Genomic DNA, 12,120 nt, shown 5'->3' on the forward strand with positions numbered 1-12,120 from the left:
CATCAGAGTAGGGTACTGGGAGAGGCCTAGTTTGAGACATTAGAAGTCTACAGTTAAAAGAAGATATTGACAAAAGGGAAAACTAAGAAAGTTGGAGTTCTTCACTAAGAGCTTTCGTATTAATCTTCTTTACTCATAGGAAAAGGGGAGTGATTTATGCTGGACTATAGACTCCTTTGCAAATGAGGTTTAAATGAAATCTGTACATATGCAGCAAATTTATTTAGATACAAAGGAAGAATTGTTAGATCTTTTGAAAAAGAAAGGAAAAGAGTGGTCTGTGAGCACAAAGATTCTGCTGAGTATAATTGTAAAAAAGCTCTCAGAAAAGAATTAACTAAATGGGGAAGTATATTATGAAAAATTTGGAGATACGGAAAGGAAAAAAAATGAAAATTAATGTTTTGTTCATGAAAAAAATGAAATGATATGAGAAGTAATGTTTGTTAGTGCCTTCCTTGGTTTGCTAATGGAAGTATAATGTAGCATATATTCATATTTATCCCTAAATAGTCTGCAAATTTCTTGAGGGGTAGGGACCATCTCATTTTTTAGTCTTACTATTCCCAGTACCTCACATGGCAACTTAGTAAATGCTTTCTTAGTGAATAAATACTTCAATAAGTAAATGATAAAAGTCATTCATAATTTCTTCTGTGGACTAGTCAGAATCAGCAAGCATTTATTAAGGTTTTACTCTATTCCAATCCATGCTAAATTCAGTGGATACAAAGAAAAGTAAATAATACTGTCCCTGCCCTCAAATTCTAGTGGGAGAGAACAATATAGAACAATAATAGCCTTGTATATAGAAAACAATATAATGTGAATCAGAGATAATCTTAGGGGGCAAGCACTAGCATTACTAGAGACCAGGAAAGATCTAATGAAGAAGATGAATTTTGAGCTGGGTCTTGAAGGAAGCCAGGTTATAGAAGTGAGGAGAAAGAGCATTTAGAATACAGAAATAGCCAGTCAAAAAAGATGAGAATTAGAATATGGAGTGTCATATCTGAGAAATGACCCACGATAAGTGTTATTGGATCATAGAGTAAGTGGAGGCTGGTAAATATAAAGAAGTTTGGAAAGGTAAGGATGAGACTAAAATGTGAGGAACTTTTTTAGCCAAACATAATTTTAAATTTGACATTAGAGATAATATCAAAGCACTGGAGTTTAATGAGCGGAGGGGCTATGTTTGTTTGACATTGTCAAGGAAATTCAAGGGCCCTGAGAGGCTGGTCTGGATTGGGGAAATACTGAAGACAAAAAGATCCACCAAGTCTATTGAAATAGTCTATATGTGATAATGCTATTTACATAGTCCAGATATAAGGTGATCAAAGTCTGGACCAAAGTGATGGTTATTTGAATAGAAAAAAGGAAACCTCTTCAAAAGATGTTGTTGAGGGCAAAAATGGTAAGATCTGTGCAAATTCATTTTCCTCCTAGACTTAATACCTTGTTTTTGAGAATTACTATAACTAAAAAAAATCATCACCAGAAATGAGAATCTAGGTAATTTTGTTGCAAGTATCTTGTAAGCATTAGATAATTATAGCACTCCTTTGACATACATAGATTTCCAGTTTGGGGGATTATGTAGCAAAAAGCATTATAATTACTTGTTTCTCTGTTGTCAATATTATTTTAGTTGTTTCTTTCTTGTATCTCTGACAATTTGTTAACAACAAGAAGTTCTTTTCTTCTGATAACAAAATGATATAAAAATTTGTTAGCTTGTAGAAGAGTCTAAATTTTAAAAGGTGCATATTTCCATCTTTTGGAATATCTGAGCCCGCTGGTATAAATCAGAAACACAAAGGAAGAAATTGAATCTTTATGAATAGCATGGATCCTCCTGGCACCCACTTAATTCTAAAATTAATTGCACATACAGTATGAAAGTCATTCAACAAAAGGGAATAACAATTTAAGGGAAAAGATAAAAAAGCCCTTAGTATTGGTTTGAAAATAGAGCTCCACCTACAACATGGGCCATTTCCAGAGTTGATTTCTGCTAAGGCATTATTGTTTTTAAAAATATTCCTCTTGTTGTATAATACATATTTCCATCTTTACTCACAATAAAACACTTGTTTTCTTTCTCATACAAATCACTATTGCTTTTAACAATACTTTGCTTTCTGCCCTTATTCTAACCTGTAGTACTGACTCACAGGAAAGACTTTTTTTTTTGTTTTTTTAATTTTTAATGAAGATATTATTTGAGTTTTACAATTTTCCCCCAATCTTGCTTCCCTCCCCCACTTTGTTTCCATGTTGTACCTTGATCCAAATTGGGTGTGATAAGAGAGAAATCATATCCTTAAAGAGAACAGAATTCTCAGAAGTAACCAGATCAATCAATAAGACATCTGGTTTTTTCCCCCCCTAATTAAAGGGAATAGTCCTTGTACTTTGTTCAAACTCCACAGCTCCTTATCTGGATACAGATGGTACTCTCCTTTGCAGACAGCCTAAAATTGTTCCCAATTGTTGCGCTGATGGAATGAGCAAGTCCTTCAAGGTTGAACATCTCTCCCATGTTGCTGTTAGGGTGTACAGTGTTTTTCTGGTTCTGCTCATCTCACTCAGCATCAGTTCATGCAAATCTCTCCAGGTCACAGGAAAGACTTTATGAGTCATCAGTTCCTGGGGAACTTCCTTTATATTCCTCAGGATTGTACCATCTCTTTTTTTTTTTTGGTCACAATTTAATTTGTGGGTTCATAGCCAAGATATTGTATTGCATATTTGTTTTCTGCTTTTTAGCTATATTCTACTGTTTTTAATACAATAATGTAGAAAATTGTATAGCTTTAGAAAATAATTGACCTCAGTATACTAGTGTCTAGATTCTTTTAAAAGACTCATACTTGCATTGCATTTGTATTGCATAAGAAGATAGGTAGAATGAGAAAGTTACATAGGCTAGAGGCTTGGCTTTGGAGTATGGGAAGACTTTTAGGTTTATGTTCTGCTTCAAATCATAAATTGATTTTGATTAGAAAATTCTTACAAGAAACTGTAAGAATAGAAGTTATGAACAGGTTGTCAGTCTATGTTAATAGAGATGATGAACTGATGAACTCAAAGGTCTGGATTAGGTGGGACAAGACATTCAGTAACTTTTAGTAATAGTTTTTTGCTTTAAAAGCATTGTATTTGGAAGTTTTAAGGAAATTAGAAACTTGGGTATTTCTTGCCCTTTGTGAACTAAAGTTTAAATAGAAAGTTGGAACATAGATATACATATGAAAAGATTATAAGTAAACTTAACAGATACAATGTGTAGAATTCTTGGTGTTATAGTAATTCCTGAAATTTAATTCTTGGGAAAGGAATTCACAATGAATTTAGTTTTAGATTCATGTTCTATATTATTTGTGCATTTGTTTTAAGAGGTTGTGGATAATGAAGTGGTTGAGAGTTATGTAAAGTTAATCTGAAAAAGGAAAATTTGAGAAAATTTTTGAAGGCTGTAGGGGGAAAGGATCAGCAGAAACTAAAGGGGAAAGGATTGGCAGAGACTATAAAGGAAAGGGAATTTGAGATGGAAGGAATAGAAGGTACAAAAGAAAGAACAAGAACATGAAAAGCAAGGAAGGAAAGGATGAGGAACTATGAATTTTGAGCCTGGAGAACAGCTTGTACAGATTAATGGAATTAAGAAACTTTTAGCTAATAGAGTCCAATTTTGTTGGAATGTAGATGGAAGGTAGTGTGAAATAGTACTGAAAAGTTAAGTTGGAGCCATATTGTGGTAAGTCTTCAATGTAAGGTTGAATAATTTTATTTCATTTTGTAGCCAATGAATAGATCCTACAGGTTTTGAAGGAAGTTTAACAACATTGTTAATATTTTACTTTAAGAAGATTATGTGAACTATCTGATTTTTAAAAAAATTAATTTGCTAGTTAGAGATATTCAAATTAATAGTTTTCAGTTATCTAGAGCATTATTTTTCCCCTTTTAATGTTTTAATTTTTCTTCTTTTAGAAATCAATGAATGCACAGTGAACCCAGATATCTGTGGAGCAGGACATTGCATTAATTTACCAGTGAGATATACATGTATTTGCTATGAGGGATACAAATTCAATGAACATCAAAGAAAATGTGTTGGTAAGACAGTTTTTTCCAAACATAGTCAAACAATAAAGCATATTCAAATTTGATATTTTTTTTACATTGGACAATTCTTGTACCTTGGTTAAAGAAACATTTATTTCACTTATAAATGATATTTACTGGGCGCAAAGGGAACTTAAACTTAAAACAAAATGCAAGTTTATATTTGTAATTCGTGGAAGAATGCTTTAATATCTTGCAATTTGTAATGTAACATAAACGTGAAATAATTTTATTAAAGATTTTCAGATTTAATGAGTCTAATAATGTCAGAAACTCCAGATAAGGTGTACTTTCAAACATATGTTATATGAATATACTAAAGCAAGAATTCACTGAAATGAAAAAAAATTTTTTTTCCTAAACTTCTGGAATCTGATTTCCAGTTTGTGCACATATTAGAATTAGCCATCATTCTTAACCAATTCTCAGTGCTTAAATATGTGACCTTGAGCAAACTTGGTTAAACCAAAAAGATCCAGTGTCTGAAAGTTTGTAATTTTCAGTTTTGTGAACATTTTTATTTGAGATTCAGTGTTTCTTCTTTTACCAAAAGAGAACTGAATAATTAGGTCAATATGGGTTGGTTGGCATGCAAAATTGTCAAAGACACTGATCTTACAATGCATTTCTGTACATGGTATAAACAACCCTTTGATGTTAGAATGCTTAATTAGTCACAATTAGTCCATGAATTTAGTGCTTTTCCCTTGTTTTATCTTTTGATCATTACCTTCACTTACAGTATCATAAAATTTGACATTGGAAGGAATGTAAGCAGTCATTTAATCCAAACTGTATTCTGAATGGCATCACACTAGTATACTCAGCAAATTGCCATATAGCCTGGAAGTCCATTCCTCTTGTGGATGAGCTATACTTTTTAGAATGTTGTACTTAACATTAGAACTAAATTTGTCTCTGCAATTTAAGACTAATCCCCTTTCCATGGGACAACCCTTCAGATTCTAGAAGATAGCTGCTTTTCATTCCTGGGACTTCTTTTCTTTAGGGTAAACATCTCCAGTTTCTTCAGTTACTCTTCAGATGTCCCTTTAAATGAGTAAGGCAAAGTGAAAGTTCCCTATTTTAATAATTTGGTAATTTTTTGCTTTTAACAGACATTGATGAATGTACTCAGATCCACCATCTCTGCTCCCAGGGACGATGTGAAAATACCGAAGGCAGTTTCCTATGTATTTGCCAAGCAGGCTATATGGCCAATCCAGAGGGAACTGACTGTATAGGTAACTACTCTCCTTTACAATGCATTTAAATACAGATTTTTATATTTTTTTTGTTTCTATCTAGCTAGCTAACATTTGCCCTGATTATCCAGAATTCAGTCTTTTTATGAATATTTATTGAATATCAGTTTTGTATAGGGCACTATGAGGGTCGTTCAAAGTTGGTAGGTATTTTTTCCTCTATATGCTTTTAATCTAAAAGAGGAGATCAAGTAAATATAACAAAAAAATGCTTCAAACCAGAATGTGGCAAGTCTTGTCAGAATGGTACCAGAGTGTTATAGATAGCCAAGAAAGCTAAGACATTTGATTCTTGAAGAATAAGTAGGGTTTCAAATGTCATTTGATCAGGTGGAGGAAGAACAGTAATAGCAAATTATAAATATGGGGGCGGGGCGCAGCTAGGTGGTGCAGTGGATAGAGCACTGGCCCTGGAGTCAGGAGTACCTGAGTTCAAATCTGGTCTCAGACACTTAATAATTACCTAGCTGTGTGGCCTTGGGCAAGCCACTTAACCCCTTTTGCCTAGCAAAAACTAAAAAACAAAAAAATTACAAATATGGTAGCAGACATATTTGGGGTTTGATTTTTGAAGAGTCTTAGATTTCTGGGAAAGGAGATTGGACCACATTTTAGCATGAACATATGTTTTTGACTGTACTTGACAGATGCCTGCAATATCTGGGACCCGAAGAATCATATAGGATCTTAGGATTTGGAGTTAACAGAACTTGGGAGATAATTTCGACTAGCTATTTCATCTTATATATGATAATGCTGAGTTCCAGTGAGAGGAGTGATAGAGACTGGGTTAGATTCTATTTCTTCTGACTGCAAATTCTGTGTGGTTTTCATGATAACATGATGTTCCCCTGGGAACATCCTAGAAAGAGAAGAAAAATATTACAAATTAAGTGCTTTGTATCAGAAAGCAAGAAAATTGCCCCTTTCTTGAAGATAGGAATAAATGCAGAATGTTAACAAATATTGAGAAATAAACTGGAGAAAAGCATTTATTGAATAGTTGATGGGAAAAGAGAGTGATAGGATCATCTGCTGAGAGTTAGAGACTTAAGATGGAAAAGGTTTAGAACAACTATTGGATAAGAATACCATAAGCACAAGGCTGAAGTCCTTGAGAAAGGTTATGGTGTCATGGATTCAGGCAGTAATATTTATTAAGCATTAAAGCAAAAACAGTCTTGATTCTTAAAGAGCCCACAGCCTAATAGGGGGAGACAACACACACACACACACACACACACACACACACACACACACACACACAAACACAAAGACGAGATAAATTGGAGATAGCAACAGAGGGAAGGCACTTGCATTAAGTAGGATCAGGAAAGCCTCTTGTAGAAGCTATTATTTTAGACTGTATTTTAAGGAAGCCAGGTCATTGGAGGGAGATGAGAAATGAGAATATTACATTCATAGGGGCCAGTCAGTGAAAATGCCTAGGTCCTGGAGATAGTATCTTTTTGGAGGAACATCAAGGTCATTGTTATTCCATTGAAGAGTACATGAGCTGGTGAGGAGGGTGATATATGAAAAGGAACTGTATGGACTTAGAGAAAAGGTTGTTGAATTTAGTAAGAAAACAGTGTGATCTGCCTCCTATAGTTAAGAGCAAGAGCAAGTTAAGAGCAAGCTGACCTCATTTAATTGCCTCAACCAGAGCAAGTAAGACAATATGCTCACTCTATTTGGAAAGAATTCCAATGAAAGATATGCCCTCAAGAAGGTAGAAAAAGATGGAGGATGTGGGAGAGTTGATTCATAGTGGAAGAAGGGCTTCAGCATATTCAAAGAAATATACCAGAAGACAGATAGGCAGATGTTTAAAAAGAAAAAGGTAGCAAGTAATCAGTGAAAGCTTTGCACAATAAAGTACAAAAAAATGCTGGCTTTGAAGACAGAAAATCTGATTTCAAATTCCAGCTCTGAAACTGCATGTTACTTGTATAGTCCTGAGCAAGTCATTCCTTCTAGGCTTCAGTTTTACTATCAGTAAAATGAGAGGGTTGACCTAGAGCATTGAAGATGACTTCCAACTCTAAATCTATGATGAGACTGTATAGAGAAACTTATCAGACAGAATAGCACCATAGTCACAGGAACATAGATTTAGGTCTATAGAAGGATTCTTTGGGTTTCTTTATTTTTGGTTTGTTTGTTTTGCAAGGCAGTGGGATTAAGTGACTTGCCCAAGGTCACACAGCTAGGTAATTGTGAAACATCTGAGGCTGTATTTGAACTTAGGCTGTCCTGACTCCAGAGCCAGTGCTCTATCCACTGTGCCATCTAGCTGACCCTGTAGAAGGATTCTTGAGGCTCTCAGTACAACTCCCTCATTTTACAGATGAACAGAGCGAAGTATAGTAAGAGATTAATTGACTTGCCCAGGGTCAGACAGTTGAAAAATGTCTGAGTCAAGTTCCCAAAGATCAATTCTCATTCACATTTCCTTTCATGGAGAAGGAGAGAGGTGTGAATAAATTTTATTTGATAAATATGGGGAAAACATGAAATGTATTCTTTTTGTTTCTTTAGATGTTGATGAATGTCTTAGACCAGAGACATGTGGGGATGGATATTGTATAAATACTGTTGGTGCTTTTAAATGTGAATATTGTGACAGTGGTTACCGAATGAATAGAAGAGGACAGTGTGAAGGTGAGTTCACAATTCTGAATCTGTTTCACATGTTTGGATGGAAAAAAGGGTGATTAAGAGTCAAAAATTATTTGAAATAATGGATAAGAATTATCTAATTTCTTCCTTTCTGCAGAAAATTAAATCACCACTTTTTCCTTTACTAGATATTCTATTTTTAATAAGATTTAGAACTAGTGGAGCTTTAGTGATCATAAAGTCATAGATATAAAACTGGAAGATAACCTCAGAGGCTAGCCACCATAGTTTATAGATGTGCTAATTGAAATTGAGAGAAGGTAAGTGAACTAGCCAAAGTCATACATCTTGTAAATAACATAAGTGAGATTAGGTTATGTCTGACTCAGAATCTAAGGTTTTTTTCCCCCCTAATGACTTAGCTGTCTCTTTATTAATTCCAACTAGAGCTCTAGTTTATAGCCTACACAGTAAAGTTCTAGGTTATGAAGGGGCTTTTTTCCCCTAGAGAGATTTCTTAATCAAGGTTTCACTATATTTAATTTCTTTTGGGTCACCCCTGGAGATTTCACATTTTATTATCACTTTTGCCGAACTCAATCACTGAACAGTAGAGTTGGAAAAAATGACTATTTATCCCAGTTTCCTTATTTAAAGTTGAAGAAACTCCCAACTATGGCCTCCTTCCAGAGGTAGATTGTCCAGCTGTCTTCATGCTGGTCCACTGAAATTATCAACCTCTATGGAGTGGAATGACCAAAGAAATTAGAAGTGTTCATATTTCCTCAGGACTCACCTCATCCCTAATACAGGAGTTTCTGAATTCTTTTCTTTTCTAATACATGTTGCTATCACCTCTAGAGGAAAATCAGACAATGCAGGTAGTCAGAATAAAAACATTCTAACACTAAACCAGTTTTTTTAGTAACTTTTGAGTGCCAGTGACTTTCTCTTCTAGAGAAAGTTTTGTAAACCACAAAGCACTTTATAAATATGTACTTTGATTATGATTGATATTTTTAATGGAGAGACCACTCCAAGAGAGCAAAGTATGCTTCTTTAACCTATGAAATTATCTTAATCATTTGAAAACTTTGGAATTCCATAAAAAAAGTTTATTCTTTTTAAAAATAAACTTGGGAGTTTGAAAGCAAAAGCTGATAACAGTTTACCAAATCTTTTTCTGAAATGCTTTAGAAATTGATGTTTTTGTGAAGGTAATATACTGGGAAGCTAATCAACCTTTCAAATTAGAATAATGATAAATGATTTAGTCCAGCTCTCTCCAGCTCTATAATCAATTACGACAATAGAAATTTACCCTTTAACCAGCAGTCTTCTGTAGAATTTTTTAAAAAAATAGTAATTTCTTTGAAAAGGAGAAAATTAAATTATTTTCCTTTTCACGAAAGAACTGTTCCTGGTTTGGGAGAAATACAAAGGAATACCAGAAGATATATATACTCCTCAAAATTGAGAGAGTGAGATAGATGGAAAAAAAAAATGTCTGTAGTAGGAATCTAATTTAATGTAAGAGAAATAAAAGTAGCAGTTGGCAGTATCTTGGTTTTAAGAGCAAGATCAACCAGGCAGGAAGTTATCACATATTTATTAGGGATCTACTTTTTCAGCCACTGTTCTAAGAACTGAAGATAGAAAGAAAGACAAAAGCAGCCCTAACCTAAAAGGAGTTCACATTTTTATGGGGGAGGCAGCTTGGGGTGGAAGGAATCCAACAATACTCCTTTAGAAGATAGGGTTTCAGCTAATTCTTGAATGAGTCTAAAGGAATCTAGAAAGTAGGAGTGAGAAGTGAGAACATTCCAGATAGGAAGGGCAACAACTGAGATGAAGACTTGTATGTGAGGAGAAACTAGGTGACCCAATAGTTTTAGATCCTAGAATAATTGGGGGGGGGGGAGTAAAGTATAAGAAGACCAGGAAGGTAAGAAGAGACTGTTGTAAAGGATTTTAAAAGCCATATTGAAGATTTTTTTAAAATCCTGATTTCAGTATAGAGCCTTGTAAATTTATTGAATTGGGTAGTAAAACATAGTTCATATTTGACCTTTACTTTGGTAGCTGAGTGAAGGATGGATTGAATGAGGAGAGACTTAGGGCAAGGAGACTAACTTGAATTACTCAGAGGATGGTGAGATAGTATTTTAGGGACTTAAATTTTAAAGATGAGTTGTGGGCATGGAGCTGCTTCATAGCAGTTTGAACAATTAGCACCTGTCCCTTCTTGGCATGTCTTTTAGATCTGTCTAGAGCTCATATATGTTTGTACAACAAGAAAAAGGCCTTAAGCAGAAGATGATTCTTGATCTCTGAATGCTGTCATGACTCCACTTGCCTGACGACCTGGATCTGATAAGAAACCAGTTGACTCCTTTATACGTATTTCCCCAGATCTTCCTGTTTCAGACACCAATGTTCCATTATATCCTGAAATTTTTTCTTCTGCACCTCTTCATGTCAGTCAGTAATTATTCATTAAGGGTCAAGAGCTACTGCCAAGAATACAAAGATAACAAAAGATATTCTCTGACTTCTGGGAGTTCATCATCTAATAGGATCAGAGCAAAGCAATAATTCTATATTGGGACATTTCCTAGTTATTTGACCTTGATTAAGTCTCTTACAAATAATTTTTATGCTGCCAATTAGGGGTTTTTACTCAGGAAGCCACTTTGTAAAAATCATAAATTCTTTATTCCTTTGATGGATCTCTGGCCTCACTGTTTTATTTTTAGACCCCATGCCCCACTACTAAAAAATCTCACCCCAAAAATTAAGATGAAAATTTAATATGAAATTCTTAAAATAAATCCTAAACTCACAAACCCCCCACATTTTATAAAAATAAATTGAGAATATTGTTACCATAATTTCCAGAGTAAATATATGCTTGTTCATCACTATGAAAAGTCTAGAAAGAGAGAATGTAGCTAGTTAGGGTATTGTGAGTTGCTTAATTTTTTTTTAATTGATAGCTTCCTAGTAGCTTAGAAGCAAACTAAAGATTAATGCTACTGAATATTTTCTTAGCTACCACAGAGTTATATTCAAATAGTGCTAGGAATTTCATTGAATTTTTGGTACAATCTCATTAATCTCTGCTATGTCCTTTCAAAATATGTAATGGCAATGAAGACTTAATTTACAAAGTTACTACATGAGAAAAGATAGGTAATGCTGATAGAATATCAATTGTGTCTCAACTGTGCAATGGACATGCTTTCTATTCATTGGATTAGACTACCATCCAGTATTTATTATTTTATAATTTAAAAAATATCATGCAAAATGAATAATATAATACTATTTGCAATAGTTAATTGGAAATCACAATCTTTTTGAGGGTGAAATCTTGGAGCATCTGATAAAAAGACAAAAAATCATGGGTTGTTGTCTTTTGGCATGAATTTTTCCTCGGTGGAAACTCTTTGTGTACATATTTTTGAAACATTCATCTGATATTTTCTCTATTTATGTTTTATGCACAATTAGCTACATTTAATACAATTAAAATTTTAGTTATTCTAATGAAGAGATGTTCAGAATTGTTTAATATATCCATTCATAGTTTAATGTCCTAATTTTGAAAATATTATTGTGCACACAGTATTTGTTATGGTTTGTCATTCCCATATAAAAAGGGGTCAGAGTGGAACATGCAAGGCTTAGAATCTGAAGGCTTGGGTTTTGGGAAAATTATCTGATTCACTGAGTCTTAGGTGTCTAATCTATAAAATTAAAGAATATTCAAGTGTCCTTTTAGCCCTGACATTATTAACTGTAGTTCCTATTTAAGTTTAAGCCAGGCATATAAGACAGAGCCCCCGTCAGAGTAATTTTTTAATCTGCTTCTTAAAGATTATTAAGAAAAATTTAGATTTCAAACATCTTACCTTATTTAACCTCAGGCCTTCCAAAGAAAGTTTCCATTTGTCCTATATCCTTTCACCCCATTTGGAAAGTAAATATAAATAACTTGACTTAGCCAAAAAATGGGGAGGGGTAATAGGTTGCTACTTCCCTGAAAAGCTTAATAACATTAGTCTTAATATCCACATATATTCTTTGATGACTT

At 33.9% G+C, this 12,120-nt stretch overlaps 1 protein-coding gene across 1 annotated transcript in view; it reads left to right on the forward strand.

Moving 5' to 3' along the window:
• LTBP1 (latent transforming growth factor beta binding protein 1) overlaps window positions 1–12,120 on the forward strand; it is a 490,138-nt gene that overhangs the window by 353,021 nt on the left and 124,997 nt on the right. Inside the window, exons 16-18 of the mRNA XM_074209684.1 lie at window positions 4,003–4,128; window positions 5,256–5,381; window positions 7,944–8,066. Of these exons, the coding sequence (XP_074065785.1) occupies window positions 4,003–4,128; window positions 5,256–5,381; window positions 7,944–8,066 (375 nt within the window). The remainder of the gene's footprint in view (window positions 1–4,002; window positions 4,129–5,255; window positions 5,382–7,943; window positions 8,067–12,120) is intronic.

The sequence above is a fragment of the Macrotis lagotis genome, chromosome 1 (genome assembly GCF_037893015.1).
Source record: "Macrotis lagotis isolate mMagLag1 chromosome 1, bilby.v1.9.chrom.fasta, whole genome shotgun sequence".
Taxonomy (NCBI): domain Eukaryota; kingdom Metazoa; phylum Chordata; class Mammalia; order Peramelemorphia; family Peramelidae; genus Macrotis; species Macrotis lagotis.